General features: G+C 40.3%; 1 protein-coding gene across 1 annotated transcript in view; it reads right to left on the bottom strand.

The window, feature by feature from the left end:
• The window catches only part of DNAH14 (dynein axonemal heavy chain 14), a 344,335-nt gene that overhangs the window by 218,346 nt on the left and 107,743 nt on the right, over positions 1-18,246 (bottom strand). Inside the window, exons 22-25 of the mRNA XM_070055424.1 lie at positions 9,546-9,667; positions 3,987-4,158; positions 551-655; positions 345-463 (exon numbers count right to left, since the gene is read on the bottom strand). Of these exons, the coding sequence (XP_069911525.1) occupies positions 345-463; positions 551-655; positions 3,987-4,158; positions 9,546-9,667 (518 nt within the window). The remainder of the gene's footprint in view (positions 1-344; positions 464-550; positions 656-3,986; positions 4,159-9,545; positions 9,668-18,246) is intronic.

Here is an 18,246-nt window from a genome sequence, read left to right on the forward strand (position 1 = left end):
GCATCAACAACTCCCAACAAACGGCATATTTCCTGTGTCCCAACAAGGAAGCCAACAAGAGGTCACTCGCTCAAAAGGGAGCAGGAAACTGAAAGCGGATTTTAATGGCAGAGCAGAAGCTACACCGAATTAGAAAGCACCAGGAGTCTGAAGATTATTGGCTTTGAAAGAAAAGGAAGAGAGGAGTACGTAGGATAGGGAAGGGAGCATAGAAAGGCGACCGTGTATTTGAGGAAGGACATTATCCAAGTTTGCTTAGAAAACTTCTATAGAGTGTCAAATGTCAGAGATCTTAAACAATGAGGTTTTAAGGAGTTTAAATTTAGTTTGTAGCTTTGTCATACTCGGGCAGCACAAGGCATTCGTCTTCCGCAGATACCAGCGCTCTTACAACAGGGGGGCCGATTTCTTGTTTGCAGATCACCAGTTGTTTCACGTTTTCAAAGCACTTCATAAGATGAGGCTGTGAAGCAGAAACACAAACCGTTAGCCTGATGAAATCCTGGTCTGGCCCGGAAATGACGCTGCTGCCAGAGAGCCACGTGATTACCTGGACAGACTCGGGGTTTCTGCTGCCAGCGAGAATGTCAAGAAGCTCAGCGTTGCTGAGAAAGTAGAATCTTGGGAAAATACTTCTTTTCATCTCAAGGTAGTCCTGTCCAGAACCGAGAGAAATGCAGGTCAGGATACAGATTTAATCGTGGTGTGAGTCACATCCTCACGTGTGCCTACCTACACGGAAGCTGCAACAGTAGAGCTGTAGTGTACATGCTAACACCCATCAAAATAACACCCTATGTCCGATGAAAGCTATACTTCAGCTACTAAAAGAAACTTCAATACAGAAAAACCAGGGCAAATTGAAACCAAAACAGAAACAAATAAAACCCACTCTTACACATACACTATTTTCCTATTCACCACTAATAAAGCACTGTATTTTGGCATTATCGACATTGCCTTCCTGTACCTCCAGCTTCCGGCTGTCTCCCTGTACGTGGAGTCTCCACCTGAGAAAGGAAGTGACCCCCTCACAGATGACACAAGGACTCTCAGAGAGGGTCTCCCCACCTGCCCCCACAACTTAGAGCATTCACACCTGTGTTACCATTCCTTCTTTTTGGAAGAAGAGATACCCACTCACTTACACTGGGCCACAACATCCTTACTTATTTCTGTCCTACATCTTCAGGCTCCCCTTTGCAACAGGCCTCTCCCTTCCAGCTCTCTCAAGGACGAAATAGAAGAAGCCTTTGCCCTCCCCTTGTTCTCCTCTAACCACTGTCTACTTGCCCATCTCGCCACAAAGTTCCTTAGACAGTGTGTAGCTCCAAGTCTTTACCTATTCTCTGTCATCCCACACTCCACCGTCTGGCCCCTAATGCCACCAAATTTCCTGGGCGCTTCTCAGTCTTCGTGTTGTGTGATATCTCCATGGGATTTGACTCAGCCCTTTGCCCACTGGAATGTCACTTTCTGGATTTTCTTCCATCTCTCAGTCACTACTTAGCATCTTCCCTCAAGAGTCCCTCTGGGGCCCCTCCACCGGAGCGTTGATGTCTCCTCAGTTCCCACCTCATCTCTCTTTTCACTCATGCTCTTCCTGAGCTGACTGACACCTATCCATCTGCTCTTCCTTTCGAATCACTGCTCTCTGCCATAGCAACGTTGCTTCCCCCTTTCACCTAAAGAAACAGCTGAAACCGCAGATTGTGCCAAACCCTTTTACCCTATTACTTGTACCCAAGCACTCTGATACCATGATAGGGAATACGACAGCTGCCATGGCTACTAAACACCTAAGCAGCGGGTACTGTATACGGAGTGAGTATGCTGGGCAGAGGGATGACTGACATTCTGGGTGGGACAGAGCACGGAGTGTGAGGTTTCATTAGACAAACAGCAGGCAATTTAAAACCCACGAATTGCATTTCTGGAATTTTCCATGTACTATTTTTGGACCACGGTTGGCCATGTGTAACTGGAGCTGTGGAAGGTAAAGCAACAGACAAGGAGGAGCTATTGTTCCCAGCTGCCAAATTAGGATGTTCATGCAGATCTCTCATATGTATTGGATTTTCAGTATGAACAAAACTTAACTTGTTTCCACCTAAGTCTCTAAATCTCTTCCTCCTCTGGTTCTGTCTTTATAGCATGATTATCTTCCATTTCATGACCAAGCCAGAAATCCAGGCTCCACATCCTTTCACTGTCACTACGGGCTTTAACTAGTTTTTAAGTATCTATCCTCACTGCCCCTGTTATGGTTTTAATATTATTTGTCCCTCTAAGCTCATGTTGAAATTTGAATCCTGATGTGACAACGTTGAGAGATAGTTCGGAATTAAATTAGTCACCTTCCTGCTTAAAAGCTTTCCCTGGATACTCATGAAAGTCAACAGTGTGATCTTTAAGGCCCCTTCACCATCCTGTCCCCTGCCTCCCTAGAGACCTCCAACTGCCCCCTCCTCCGGCCATTCAATTTCAGAAGACACCACACTTGCTCAGAGCTCCGCATCTTTGCACTTTTCCCTTTGCCTAGGATGCTCTCCTCACCCGCCATCTTTGCTCTGATTCTTCCCTAGTTAACACCTGGACCGCCTTTAAGACCCGGGTCAGTTGTAACTTCCCTCGGGCTGGATGAATTTCTCCTCCTTGCTATGGCCTTACTACCTAATCTGTCATGGTGTACTTCCCACGGTAATCTCTCTCTACTGTTTCATTTCCTGTACTACAGTTCTGAAGCAGCAGGTGATGTGTCTTTATCTTTGGAGTCCCAGCCTAGAGCAGCAATGCTGGTACTCAATACTTGGATAAATGATTACTGGTTTGGAATGATCCTCAGTAAGCATTCAGAGATGTGCTCAAAATAACTGGAAAGCTTATCTTAATGATCACCTGGCAAACCAGCTATTGTTCATCAGCATCTGTGGTGGCCTCTTTACCTGTTCCAGATCATAGATTTGTATAGAGGGAAGCCTATCCAGACAACTTTTCTATCTTTAGGCTCTGACTACAGTTAAATATTCAGGAGCAGTCATCATAATCACTCTGTCTTGTGTTTAGTAAGAAAAAGTGATGAATGCCTGAAAAAAAAATCTTGGCTTATGAAGTGAAATAAATGCATATGCCGTGAATCTCAAATATTAAAACCCAGTGTTTAAGTAATACGTAACTCTAGCTGACAATTCAATGTTTTGGTGATGCATAAATACATGAACTCAGAAATTTAAGTTTATAGATCCATCAAGATGTTCTATTTCAACTTTTGCTGCATTTGTAAATTTAATAGTAGTGCTAATAAAATACATCACCTTCATTAAGTACTTCCTGTGCCAGCTCCTGTGGTTTAAGTATGTCCTCTTATTTAGAAGAAAACCCCTCAAGGTAGCTGCTAGTTTTTTCAATTTGAAGATAATGGAACTTGGGGTAGCCAGTGTGGCACAGTGTGTTAGGCCAACTGCTTGGGACACCCACCTCCCCCATCTAAGTGTTAGGGATTGGGTATGACCTACCCTCCTTTCCCACTTTGGATCCAGCTTCCTGCTGATCCACATTGGGAGGCGGCAGGTGCCAGCTCAAGTACCTGGGTCTCTGCCACCCACATGGGAGACCCAGGTGGAGCCTGAGGCTCCTGTTTGTTCCGGCCCAACCCTGGCTGTTGTAAGCAATTGGGGACCGAACCAGCAGATAGAAAATGTCTCTGTTCCTGCCTGTCTCTCAAATAAGTAAAAGATAAATACACTTTAAAAAAAAGGTCATGGGCTCTAAAAGTTTGGTACTTTGCCTAAGACCATTTAGATTAGTCCCATCCACCTGCTTTTTTGTTAACATTTCCGCTAATGCTGTACATTGGGAGAATGTGAGAAATTGTTGGCAGCTAGAGCAAAAAAGAAAATCTTCCCTGGAATTAGTTTCTACAGTGTATTGTGTTACTGTCATGGAATAAAATGATTCCCCACTTTAGGACTGGTATGCCGTTTTACCTCAAGACTTTTCTTTATACATTCAAGATGTGTATTGCAAGTTTTCAGAATGTCAGGGACTCTGGCCAAGATGATTATTTGCAAGGCGTTCAGTTTGTTTTGCAGTTTTGATGTTATTTTTTTCCACGTGGAAATCACCTGAGAGAAAAGTTTTGTTTCTTCTGGGAGCTGCCTTTGGAAATAAAATAAGATACAATTTTATTTTTTGAAGGCCCTATGATTAATATTTATAACCTCACACATTTGCCACAGAACTTGGTTTAATTTAGAAAACATAAATGTTTTATTTTTCTTCCTCAGTCATTAAGTAAAGCTAACTTTTGAGTGCCTGCTGTATATGAATAACATGCTTGGGTGAATAACATGAATAACATGGTAAGAAATTCTGGGAAAAATTAGATGTAAGACCATCAATGAACAAGATTATACTTGGTGTGTGATTGCAGACACATGTACACAAATTCTATGTCAAGTAATGAGTGATTTGTGTTCTATTCAATGTAATAAAACAAAGCACCACTGAAATTCTAGAGGAGCAGAAGGATCTGGAGAGAGCTTCTTGAACAAGAGGCTGTTTGATCTGGATTTTAGGAGGAGTGCGGTTCTGAAGTGAAATGAAGGCAGAGGGGATGTTTAGCTCAGGACCAAGGATGTAGAGGAGTTATGGAAGAAATTCGCGGTTCTGTTAATGACCACCTAACCTTAGGGGATAAGGAAATGTAAGGCAGGTGGCAGTCTTGGTATATAACTGTTCCTGTGCAGGATATTATCATAGTTTTCTCCCCTTGGAGAGAAACCACAAAATCCACAGGTGGCTTGGTAACCCACTGATAGATTCATTTGTTTCTTCTGTTGTTGAAGTAGCTTCAAAAATTAGGTGGTCTAGCTTTTCCACTGTCTCTGCTCAGCCATATACCCCACAACCATCTCATCTGAGTTGTTTCATTCAAGCACTTCGTGGCTTGGAAGTTGAGTGAGGAGGAAATGAGAGTCAGTGTGTGTGTGTATGCAGGGGCGGGGGCGAGGGATTCGGCTGGTGTTCCTTTGGATCTTCTTTGCCTCTTGAATGCCCTGTCTTGGCAAATATCCTTCAGATGTAATGCTGGGGTTTTAGATTATCCCCAACAGGAGTCTCCATATTGTATTATCCTTTGACTTTCTCCAACTGTTTCTCAAGTTCCTTCTCTAAGTAGTATACTTCTGGGATATCCTTGTTCTGGCCAGCCGCCATTTTCAAGATGGTTCTAACTTAGAGCCTTCTGTGTGCCACCATGGTCTAAGTCAGGGTCCCTCAACTTCAGCACTGCTGTTTGGGACTAGAACCTTCTTTCTTGGGGTGGGGGCGCTATCCTGTGTATTATAGGATGTTGCAAAGTATCCTTGGCCTCCACCCACTAGATGCCAACTAAAAATGTTTATAAACTTTGCAAAATGTCCCCTAACAGGCAGAATCACCTCTGGTTGACACTAGCCTAGGAAAATCAAGCATTCTTGCTCTTCTTCCTTGCCCTGTTATTAAAGCCCTAGTTTCCAATGCCCCCACCCTTCTGGATGGCATAGGTCAAACTCTCCCAAAAACATTGCCACCATTATCCCATTCCCTATCTGTGATGCTCAACCTAAAAGTTGCTACAGCTCAGCAAAAATCCTATCAGGAAAGGGGCTTTGATGTCCACTTCTGTTAAGCAATCTCCCAGCATCTCTGGGATGTTCTAATGCAGTCCTCATAGCTGGTTTGGAGCAAGGGTAAATGGCATGGCATGCTCGAGTTCATAAATTCTGAAAGATTCTCCCCTATGTTGAGTCTCTTGCTCTTCACTGCCCCCCCTTTCTTATGTTCCCTACTGGTATAGGGCTAACTGTCCTCCTGCATTCATCAAATGTCGGTCTATTACAGTCCAGTGTTTTCTTTAGACATATTTACAAGAGTTTTCAGAATCCCTTAATTAAAAGCCTCTTTTCAACTTCTGTAAATCCTGTGAAAGAACAATTTAGTGATATTTTGAACTCTGATGCTTAGGAGTTTGATTTCTTTCAAGTAAGAAATTTTTAGTAAAATGTAGTAATAAATTGGAATTTTAGGCTCAAAGGTGTTGCAATTATAAAGGATTTACTCCTAAAGTATGTGGTTTCACCTTGGAGGACTTTCAGAATAACTGCAGATTAATAGAACAGAAGAATTCCAAAGACTTCGATGACCAGAAATAACCACATATATCAAATATGAACATTAATTCCTGCATAGCAATATTTTCACCTAAGCAGTTCCCTTTCATAAGCTTTTAATGGCTATTCTTTGCCCCCAAAATAATTTTCAGTATGCTTATCTTGATATGCAAGGTCTTTCCATCATATGACTTTCAAACACTTACTTCACGACTTCCTACTTTATTTAAGAACAGCTTCTAGACTAGCTTGTACACCAATCATTTAGATTGTGTCTGGGTAATAAATTTATCTCAACTGAAGCATGCTTAAGACTAACCACTTAAATAGGTTAGAGGCCAACTGATTTTAATGCTATGAATAAAAAGACAATGTAGATGTTTTTAAAAATAAGATTTATTTGAAAGAGTTACAGAGAAACAGAGAGAGATCCTCCATCCTCTGGTTCACTGCCCAAATGGCCGCAAACAGCCGGGGTTGGGTCAGGCTAAAGCTGGGAGCTTCTTCCGGGTTTCCCACATGGGTGCAGGGTACCAAGATCCTGAGCCATCCTCTGCTGCTTTCCCAGGAGCATTAACAGGGAGTTGGATTGGAAGTGGAGCAGCCAGGACTTGAACCCGTGCCCACACAGTAAGCTGGCGCTGCCAATGATAACTTAACTGGCTATACCACAGTACCAGTCCCACAGGTAGACTTTTTTTTTTCCCAGATTCTTTTTTTTTTTAACTTTTATTTAATGAATATAAATTTCCAAAGTACGATTTATGGATTACAATGGCTTCCCCCACATACCGTCCCTCCCACCCACAACCCTCCCCTTTCCCACTCCCTCTCCCCTTCCATTCACATCAAGATTCATTTTCGATTATCTTAATATACAGAAGATCAGCTTAGTATACATTAAGTAAGGATTTCAGCAGTTTGCTCCCACACAGAAACATAAAGTGAAAAATAATAGATGATTTTTTTTTAAATGATGATGAAATCAGAGCAGACCTATTGTCATGTTTAATCCCAGTGAGAGTCAAGTTGGGAATTGATAATTTCTTTTTTTTTTTTTTTTTTACAGAGGATCAGTTTAGTATGCATTAAGTAAGGATTTCAACAGTTTGCACCCCCAAAGAAACACAAAGTGAAATATATTGTTTGAGTACTCGTTATAGCATTAAATCTCAATGTACAGCACATTAAGGATAGAGATCCTACATGAGGAGTAAGTGCACAGTGACTCCTGTTGTTGACTTTACCAATTGACACTCCTGTCTATGGCATCAGTAGTCTCCCTATGCTCCAGTCATGAGTTTCCAAGGCTATGGAAGCCCTCTGAGTTCTCCGACTCTTATCTTGTTTAGACAAGGTCATAGTCAAAGTGGAGGTTCTCTCCTCCCTTCAGAGAAAGGTACCTCCTTCTTTGAAGACCTGTTCTTTCCACTGGGATCTCACTCACAGAGATCTTTTGCCAGAGTGTCTTGGCTTTCCATGCCTGAAATACTCTCATGGGCTTTTCAGCCAGATCCGAATGCCTTTAGGGCTGATTCTGAGGCCAGAGTGCTATTTAGGACATCTGCCATTCTATGAGTCTGCTGAGTATCTCACTTCCCATGTTGGATCACTCTCCCCTTTATTTACTCCATCGGTTAGCGTTAGCAGGTACTAGACTTGTCTATGTGCTCCCTTTGACTCCCAGTCCCTCCACCATGACCAACTGTGGACTGAAATTGATCACCTGGAACAGTGAGATGGCATTGGTATATGCCACCTTGATGGGATTGAATTGGAATCCCCTGGTATGTTTCTAACTCTACCATTTGGGGCAAGTCAGCTTGAGCATGTCCCAAATTATACATCTCTTCCCTCTCTTATTCCCACTCTTATGTTTAACAGGGATCACATTTCAGTTAATTTTCAACACTTAAGAATAACTGTGTATTAATTACAGAATTAAACCAGTCATATTAAGTAGAACAGACAAAAAAAAACTATTAAGAGGGATAATGTATTAAGTTGTTCATTAACAGTCAGGGCTATGCTGATCAAGTCACCATTTCCCATAGTGTCCATTTCACTTCAACAGGTTTCGTTTTTGGTGTTCAGTCAGTTGTCACCAATCAGGGAGAACATATGGTATTTGTCCCTTTGGGATTGGCTTATTTCACTCAGCATGATGTGTTCCAGATTCCTCCATTTTGTTGCAAATGACTGGATTTCGTTGTTTCTTACTGCGGTAGACTTTTTTTTTTTTTTTTTTTTTAACAATTGCCAGCCCATAGGAAAAGCAGCAGAGGACAGCCCAAGTGCCTGGGGCACTGCAACCCACATGGGAGACCTGGAGGAGGCTCCTAGCTCCTGGCTTTGGCCTACCCCAGCCTTATTTGTGGCCATCTGAGGAGTGAACCAGCAGATGGAAGATCAATCAATTTCTCTCTCCTCTAACTCTTTCAAATAAATCTTAAAACACACACACACACACACACACACACATACACGCACTATTGCCAAGGCCGTTTATTCTTCTACCTGACCTAAAGTAAGAAATTCTCATTAATGTGTGAATGCTACTAAAAATGTGATTATGCATATTAAAACCACACTAACATTCTAGAAATAGGCACTTAAAATTACCATTTATGGATTATAATGACATATCTGATGCCTCTCCCCCTAATCCTTTATATATTTCTATCAATAATTGAGGGGAAGTGGGCAGTGGGTGTAGTGGGTAAAACGCCAGTTTAAGATGCCCAAGTTCCTGCCCCTGGCTTTGGCTCCATCTGGGTGTCTGGGGAGTGAACTACTGGATGGGAGCGCTTGTGTGTGCAGATACATGTACACACACACTCTCTCATTACATTGAAGTAAATATATTTTTTTAAAAATTGCAAAACAAGTTTTTAAAAAAGTGATGCTTGTGGAGGCTGCCGGCACCATGACTCACTTGGTTAATCCTCCGCCTGCAGCACTGGCATCCCATATGGGCGCCGAGTTCTAGTTCCGGTCGTTCCTCTTCTCGTCCAGCTCTCTGCTGTGGCCTGGGAGGGCAGTGGAGGAAGGCCCAAGTGCTTGGGCGCCTGCACCCGTGTTAGAGACCAGGAAGAAGCACCTGGCTCCTGGCTTCGGATCGGCATAGCTCCGGCTATGGCAGCCATTTTGGGGGTGAACTAATGGAAAGGAAGACCTTTCTCTCTGTCGCTCTCTCTCACTGTCTAACTCTATCTGTCAAATAAACTTAAAAAAAAGTGATGCTTGTAATCTCTTGTGAAAGAAAAAAATATTCAGCACATTATACTCTTATGTATGTAAGCAGGAAAGATGACTGTACACTTCTCAAAGATTACAGAAAGTAACCCGCCTTGCATTTTTTAACCCTATAAATGGTGTATTTTAAGTTTTTACCTTTGTATTTCTAAACAGTTGAAGATTGGCTCAACATAAAGCCAATTTCTCTGACAAGTCATCCATTCTTCAATGGTGTAAGAAAATATTGTCAGGTTTTTATTCCATTCATTCACAAGATCCTACAGTGATTGAAAAAATACAACAAATATACAAAATTATGAGTCATATAATAGAAACTAAGATCAAAGATGATTGTCATTGACATACAGAAAATAATGGGTCACAGTATTTTTTGAAATTTGATGTTCTGTTCATCCAATTCTCATATTATATATAAATCTTTATAAAAGATTTGAGTGACAAACATACACATGTAGAAAATTAACATGAATATTTCCCATTCAACATTTATTTGCTCATTGCTATCATAGAGAAAATACAATTAAGAAGTTTGGTATGTGTACTACCTCAGTATTTTTTCTTCAAGCATTTATGTACAGACATACATGTAATACCTTTAGTAGTTTAGTAACCATATTATTCTGTAAGTTACTTTTTAAGAGATGATGTCTTCTTTAAATGATTTCAGAAAATCCCATTATGTAGCTATAACAACTTTTTCCAAATATATTTCTTAAATTGAAAAAAAATCATGACAGATAAATTAAAACTGCAATACTTGTTTAAAAAACCAATGAATTGGCCCATCCTCTAACTCTGGCTACTCAGAAGAACTACCTATAACTGATTTATATTTCTTTTCTGGTATTCACTTCCAAATCTTATTTTGATAGTTTTGTTGAGGTATAATAGTCAACCACGCAAAGTTTATAATTGAATATCTTAACATCTACTTACACCTGTGAAATTATCAGCATAATCAAGATGACAAAAATCTATTACCTTGAAGGATTTCCTTGTATAATCCTTTTCTCTTACTGCTATCTCACTTCTCATATGTGAAGACAATACAAATTCCCTTTATTTAAGTCCTAATTTTATTGTGCAGGGTTTTTAGTTTTCCTTGTACAGACACTATACATTCTTTGTCAGATTTATCCTGAAATATCACATTTTACGTTACTGTCATTTTTAAAAAAAGATTTATTTTTATTTATAAGAAAGGCAGAATTACAAAAAGGCAGAGGCAGAGAGAGAGAGAAAGGCAGAGAGAGAGGGAGAGAGAGGGGAGAGAGAGAGGACAGAGAGAGGAGAGAGAGGGAAGGAGAGGGAGGGAGAGGGAAGGAGAGGAAGGGAAAGGTCTTCTGTTAGCTGGTTCATTCCCCAGATGGCCACAATGGCCGGAGCTGTGCCGATCCGGAGCCAGGAGCTTCTTCTGGGTCTCCCATGCCGGTGCAGATGGGCCATCTTCCACTGCTTTCCCAGACCACAGCAGAGAGCTGGATCGGAAGTGGAGCAGCCAGGACTTGAACCGGCCCCTATATGGGGTGCTGGCACTGCAGGCAGCGGCTTTACCCATTACACCACAGTGCTGGCCCCATGTTATTGTCATTTTACATTTCAATTTCTAATTGTTCAGTACCAGTATCTAGAATGTAGATGATTTTTGTAGATCAATCTCCTGTCATGCAAACTTACCGAGTTTACTATTTAAATAGATGTTATTGGATTTTTAAAAGGTATTTACTATAAACTTCATCTAAATATGAGGAATATTCTACTTTTCTAACAAAATAAATTTCATTTCTAAGTCTTGACTTAATAGATGGGCTACAATTTCCAGTACAATATTTAATAGAACGGGTAACAGAGAACATCTTAGGGAAGAGTTCAATATTTCACCCTTAAGTATGATATTAGGTCTCCTTCATCAGGTTCCGGATATTCACTTCTTGTCCTAATTAGTGGAGAGTTTTTTCCCCCCAGAGAAGGATGCTGTATTTTTATAAGAGTTTTTCAGTATGTACTAAGATAATCAGGTATATTTTCTTTTAAAGTTTACTATGGTGAATTATATTAGTTTTTTTTTTTTAATGGAAAACCAACTCTGCATTTCTCAAATCAAATTTTCTTGGCCATAACACACCATCTTCTTTACATACTGACAGATTGATTTGGAATATTTTGATAATTTTCACAATTGTCGTCGAGAGATCTACTAATCTTTAGTTTTCCTTCAGTGTCTTTGTCTGGTTTTGTTGTAGGTAATGCTAGTCTCATAGGTTGAGTTGGGATGGATTCTTTCCTCTACAACCTTCCAGAGGATTTGATGCATTCAGCATTGATATTATTTCTCCCTTGAATGTTTTGTATAAGCCATCTGAGCCTAGACTATTCCTAGTGGGAAGGTTTTCAACTACCCTTTTAAAAAAAAAAGATTTATTTATTTATTTGAAAGTCAGAGTTACAGAGAGGAGAGGCAGAGAGAGAGAGAGGTCTTCCATCTGATGGTTCAGTCCCCAGTTGGCTGCAATGGCTGGAGCTGTGCCGATAGAAGCCAGGAGCTTCCTCTGGGTCTCCCACGTGGGTGCAGGTGCCCAAGGACTTGGGCCATCTTCTACTTCTTTCCCAGGCCACAGCAGAAAGCTGGATCAGAAATGGAGCATTAACCCGCTGTGCCACAGTGCCAGCCCCTCAACTACCCTTTCATACCTCCAATACTAGTCAAACGGTCTATTTCTTCTTGAGTAAGCTTTGGTAATTTGTATTTTTCAAGGAATATGTTCATTTCATCTAAGCTCTTAAATTGATTAAAGTTGTTACTAATATTCTATTGTTTTCCTTTTAAGTTTGTAGAATCTGCAGTGAAGTAGCCCTTTTTATTCCTGATATATGGTTATTCATATCTTTTCCTCATTGATTTTGAGCAATTGATTATGGTATCTCTTGTGCTTGGAATGTACTAAGCACCTTAGATCTATTGTTTTATAGTTTTGATAATTTGGTAAACTTTCCATCACTATTTCTTTTTATTTTTTTATTTTTTATTTTTTTTAACTTTTATTTAATGAACATAAATTTCCAAAGTACAACTTATGGATTACAATGGCTTCCCCCCCATACCGTCCTTCCCACCCACAACCCTCCCCTTTCCCACTCCCTCTCCCCTTCCATTCACATCAAGATTCATTTTCGATTATCTTAATATACAGAAGATCAGCTTAGTATACATTAAGTAAGGATTTCAACAGTTTGCTCCCACACAGAAACATAAAGTGAAAAATAATAGATGATTTTTTTTAAATGATGATGAAATCAGAGCAGACCTATTGTCTTGTTTAATCCCAGTGAGAGTCAAGTTGGGAATTGATAATTTCTTTTTTTTTTTTTTTTTTACAGAGGATCAGTTTAGTATGCATTAAGTAAGGATTTCAACAGTTTGCACCCCCATAGAAACACAAAGTGAAATATATTGTTTGAGTACTCGTTATAGCATTAAATCTCAATGTACAGCACATTAAGGATAGAGATCCTACATGAGGAGTAAGTGCACAGTGACTCCTGTTGTTGACTTTACCAATTGACACTCCTGTCTATGGCATCAGTAGTCTCCCTATGCTCCAGTCATGAGTTTCCAAGGCTATGGAAGCCCTCTGAGTTCTCCGACTCTTATCTTGTTTAGACAAGGTCATAGTCAAAGTGGAGGTTCTCTCCTCCCTTCAGAGAAAGGTACCTCCTTCTTTGAAGACCTGTTCTTTCCACTGGGATCTCACTCACAGAGATCTTTTGCCAGAGTGTCTTGGCTTTCCATGCCTGAAATACTCTCATGGGCTTTTCAGCCAGATCCGAATGCCTTTAGGGCTGATTCTGAGGCCAGAGTGCTATTTAGGACATCTGCCATTCTATGAGTCTGCTGAGTATCTCACTTCCCATGTTGGATCACTCTCCCCTTTATTTACTCCATCAGTTAGCGTTAGCAGGTACTAGACTTGTCTATGTGCTCCCTTTGACTCCCAGTCCCTCCACCATGACCAACTGTGGACTGAAATTGATCACCTGGAACAGTGAGATGGCATTGGTACATGCCACCTTGATGGGATTGAATTGGAATCCCCTGGTATGTTTCTAACTCTACCATTTGAGGCAAGTCAGCTTGAGCATGTCCCAAATTATACATCTCTTCCCTCTCTTATTCCCACTCTTATGTTTAACAGGGATCACATTTCAGTTAATTTTCAACACTTAAGAATAACTGTGTATTAATTACAGAATTAAACCAGTCATATTAAGTAGAACAGACAAAAAAAACTATTAAGAGGGATAATGTATTAAGTTGTTCATTAACAGTCAGGGCTATGCTGATCAAGCCACCGTTTCCCGTAGTGTCCACCTCACTCCAACAGGTTTCCCTCTTGGTGTTCAGTCAGTCGTCACCGATCAGGGAGAACATATGGTATTTGTCCCTTTGGGACTGGCTTATTTCACTCAGCATGATGTGTTCCAGATTCCTCCATTTTGTTGCAAATGACTGGATTTCGTTGTTTCTTACTGCGGTATAGTATTCTAAAGAGTACATATCCCATAATTTCTTTATCCAGCCCATCGTTGATGGGCATTTAGGTTGGTTCCAGGTCTTAGCTATTGTGAATTGAGCTGCAATAAACATTAGCCTGCAGACCGCTTTTTTGTTTGCCAATTTAAATTCCTTTGGGTAAATTCCAAGGAGTGGGATGGCTGGGTCGAACGGTAGGGTTATCTTCAGGTTTCTGAGGAATCTCCAGACTGACTTCCATAGTGGCTTGACCAGTTTGCATTCCCACCAACAGTGGGTTAGTGTCCCTTTTTCCCCACATCCTCTCCAGCATCTGTTGTTGATAGATTTCTGCATGTGAGCCATTCTAACCGGGGTGAGGTGAAACCTCATTGTGGTTTTGATTTGCATTTCCCTGATTGCTAATGACCTTGAACATTTTTTCATGTGCCTGTTGGCCATTTGGATTTCCTCTTTTGAAAAATGTCTATTGAGGTCCTTGGCCCATCTCTTAAGTGGGTTGTTTGTTTTGATGTTGTGGAGTTTCTTGATCTCTTTGTGGATTCTGGTTATTAACCCTTTATCTGTTGCATAGTTTGCAAATACTTTTTCCCATTCTGTCGGTTGTCTCTTCACTCTCCTGACTGTTTCTTTTGCAGTACAGAAACTTCTCAATTTGATGCAATCCCAATAGTTGATTTTGGCTTTGACTGCCTGTGCCTCCCGGGTCTTTTCCAGAAATTCTTTGCCTGTGCCAATATCTTGAAGGGTTTCTCCAATGTTCTCTAGTAACTTGATGGTGTCAGGTCGTAGATTTAGGTCTTTAATCCATGTTGAGTGGATTTTTGTGTAAGGTGAAAGGTAGGGGTCTTGCTTCATGATTCTGCACGTGGAAATCCAGTTTTCCCAGCACCATTTATTGAATAGACTGTCCTTGCTCCAGGAATTAGTTTTAGATCCTTGATCAAATATAAGTTGGCTGTAGATGTTTGGGTTGATTTCTGGTGTTTCAATTCTGTTCCATTGGTCTATCCATCTGTTTCTGTACCAGTACCATGCTGTTTTGATTACAACTGCCCTGTAGTATGTCCTGAAATCTGGTATTGTGATGCCTCCGGCTTTGTTTTTGTTTACAAGATTGCTTTAGCTATTTGAGGTCTCTTGTGCCTCCATATAAATTTCAGCACCATTTTTTCCAGATCTGAGAAGAAGGTCTTCGGTATCTTGATTGGTATTGCATTGAATCTGTAAATTGCTTTTGGGAGAATGGACATTTTGATGAGATTGATTCTTCCAATCCATGAGCATGGAAGATTTTTCCATTTCTTGGTATCCTCTTCTATTTCTTTCTTTAAGGTTTTGTAATTTTCATCGTAGAGATCTTGAACGTCCTTGGTTAAGTTTATTCCAAGGTATTTGATTGTTTTTGTAGCTATTGTGAATGGGATTGATCTTAGAAGTTCTTCCTCAGCCATGGCATTGTCTGTGTATACAAAGGCTGTTGAGCTTTGTGCATTGATTTTATACCCTGCTACTTTGCCAAACTCTTCTATGAGTTCCAATAGTCTCTTAGTAGAGTTCTTTGTGTCCCCTAAATACAGAATCATGTCATCTGCAAAGAGGGATAGTTTGAGTTCTTCCTTCCCAATTTGTATCCCTTTAATTTCTTTTTCTTGCCTAATAGCTCTGGCTAGAACCTCCAGAACTATATTGAATAGCAATGGTGAGAGTGGGCATCCCTGTCTGGTACCAGATTTCAGTGGAAATGCTTCCAACTTTTCCCCATTCAATGGGATGTTGGCTGTGGGTTTTTCATAGATTGCTTTGATTGTATTGAGGAATGTTCCTTCCAAACCCAGTTTGCTTAGAGTTTTCATCATGAAAGGGTGTTGTATTTTATCAAATGCTTTCTCGGCATCTATTGAGATAATCATATGGTTTTTCTTCTGCAGTCTGTTAATGTAGTGTATCACATTGATTGATTTGCGCACATTAAACCATCCCTGCATACCAGGGATAAATCCCACTTGGTCTGGGTGGATGATCTTTCTGATGTGTTGTTGCATTCTATTGGCGAGAATTTTATTGAGGATTTTTGCATCTATGTTCATCAGGGATATTGGTCTGTAATTCTCTTTCAGTGCTGCATCTTTCTCTGGCTTAGGAATTAAGGTGATGCTGGCTTCATAGAAAGAATTTGGGAGGATTCCCTCTTCTTCGATTGTTCTCAATAGTTTGAGAAGAATTGGAGTTAGTTCTTCTTTAAACGTCTGGTAGAATTCAGCAGTGAATCCATCTGGTCCTGGGCTTTTCTTTGTTGGCAGGGCCTTTATTACTGTTTCAATTTCTGTCTCAGTTATGGGTCTGTTTAGGTTTTTGATGTCTTCCTGGTTCAATTTAGGCAGGTTGCATGTGTCCAGGAATCTATCCATTTCTGATAGGTTTCCCTGTTTGCTGGCATACAAGTCCTTGTAATTTCTGATGATTCTTTTTATTTCTGTGGTGTCTGTTGTTACGTTTCCTTTTTCATCTCTGATTTTATTGATTTGGGTCTTTTCTCTTCTTTTTTTAGTTAGTTGGGCCAATGGGGTGTCAATTTTGTTTATTTTTTCAAAAAACCAGCTCTTCGTTTGGCTGATTTTTTGTAATGTTTTTCTTGATTCAATCCTGTTGATTTCTTCTCTGATTTTAATTATTTCTCTTCTCCTACTAGATTTGGGTCTGGTTTGCTGTAGGTTTTCTAGATCCTTGAGGTGAATTGAAAGCTCATCTATTTGGTGCCTTTCCAATTTCTTGATGTAGGCACCTATTGATATAAACTTTCCTCTTAACATTGCTTTTGCCGTATCCCATAAGTTTTGATATGTTGTGCTGTTATCCTCATTTACTTCCAGAAAATTTTTGATTTCTCTTTTGATTTCTTCTATGACCCATTGTTCATTCAGGAGCATGTTGTTCAATCTCCATGTGTTTGCATATGCTCTAGGGATTCCTGAGTTGCTAATTTCCAACTTCATTCCTTTATGGTCTGAGAAGCTGCATGGTATGATTCTAATTCTTTTGAATTTGCTGAGACTTGCTTTATGGCCTAGTATGTGGTCAATCCTAGAGAAGGTTCCATGTACTGCTGAGAAGAATGTAAAATCTTGAGCTGTAGGATTGAAAGTTCTGTATATATCTGTTAGATCCATTTGGGCTATAGTGTCGTTTAAATCTACTGTATCCTTGTTGATCTTCTGACCGGATGATCTGTGTATTTCTGAGAGTGGAGTATTGAAGTCCCCCAGTACTATTGTATTGGGGTCTAAGTCTCCCTTTAAGTCCGTTAATAAATCTTTTAGATAAACTGGTGCCCTGTAGTTAGGTGCATATACATTGATAATTGTTATATTTTCCTGTTGAATTGATCCCTTAATCATGATATAGTGTCCCTCTTTGTCTCTCTTAACAGTTTTTGTGGTAAAGTTTATGTTGTCCGATATTAAGATGGCTACGCCCGCTCTTTTTTCATTTCTGTTGGCATGGTATATCTTTTTCCAGCCTTTCACTTTCAGTCTGTATGGATCTTTGTTGGAAAGATGTGTTTCTTGTAAGCAGCAAATAGATGGGTTTTGTTCCTTAACGCAATCAGCCAATCGGTGTCTTTTAACTGGACAATTCAGGCCATTCACGTTCAATGTGACTAATGATAAGTGGTAATTTTGCCCTGCCATTTGCCAAAGATAAGTTCTAATATATGCTTTGAATTCCCTGTGATCTTTTGCTGTGAGGTTTCCTTCCTTGATTTTCTTCCTTTACCTTCTTTCATATTGATGACCGTGTTTCTGTGTTTCTGTGTGTAACACATCTTTAAGCATCTTTTGCAGGGCTGGACGAGTGGCAACAAATTCTTTCAATTTCTGTTTGCAATGAAAAGTCTTTATTTCACCTTCATTCACAAATGATAGCTTTGCAGGATATAATATTCTGGGCTGGCAGTTGTTCTCTCTTAGTACCTGGGCTATATCTCGCCATTCCCTCCTAGCTTGTAGAGTTTCTGATGAGAAGTCAGCTGTGAGTCTGATTGGAGATCCTCTGAGAGTAATCTGACGTTTCTCTCTTGCACATTTTAGAATCTTTTCTTTATGTTTCACTGTGGAGAGTTTAATTACAACGTGTTGTGGTGAGGATCTCTTTTGGTCGTGTTTATTAGGGGTTCTGTGAGCTTCCTGTACTAGGATTTCTCTGTCCTTCTCCAAACCTGGGAAATTTTCTGCTAGTATCTCACTAAAAAGGCCTTCTAATCCTTTCTTCCTCTCCATGCCTTCAGGAAGTCCTAGAACCCGA

Source organism: Oryctolagus cuniculus, chromosome 13 (assembly GCF_964237555.1).
Source record: "Oryctolagus cuniculus chromosome 13, mOryCun1.1, whole genome shotgun sequence".
Classification (NCBI taxonomy): domain Eukaryota; kingdom Metazoa; phylum Chordata; class Mammalia; order Lagomorpha; family Leporidae; genus Oryctolagus; species Oryctolagus cuniculus.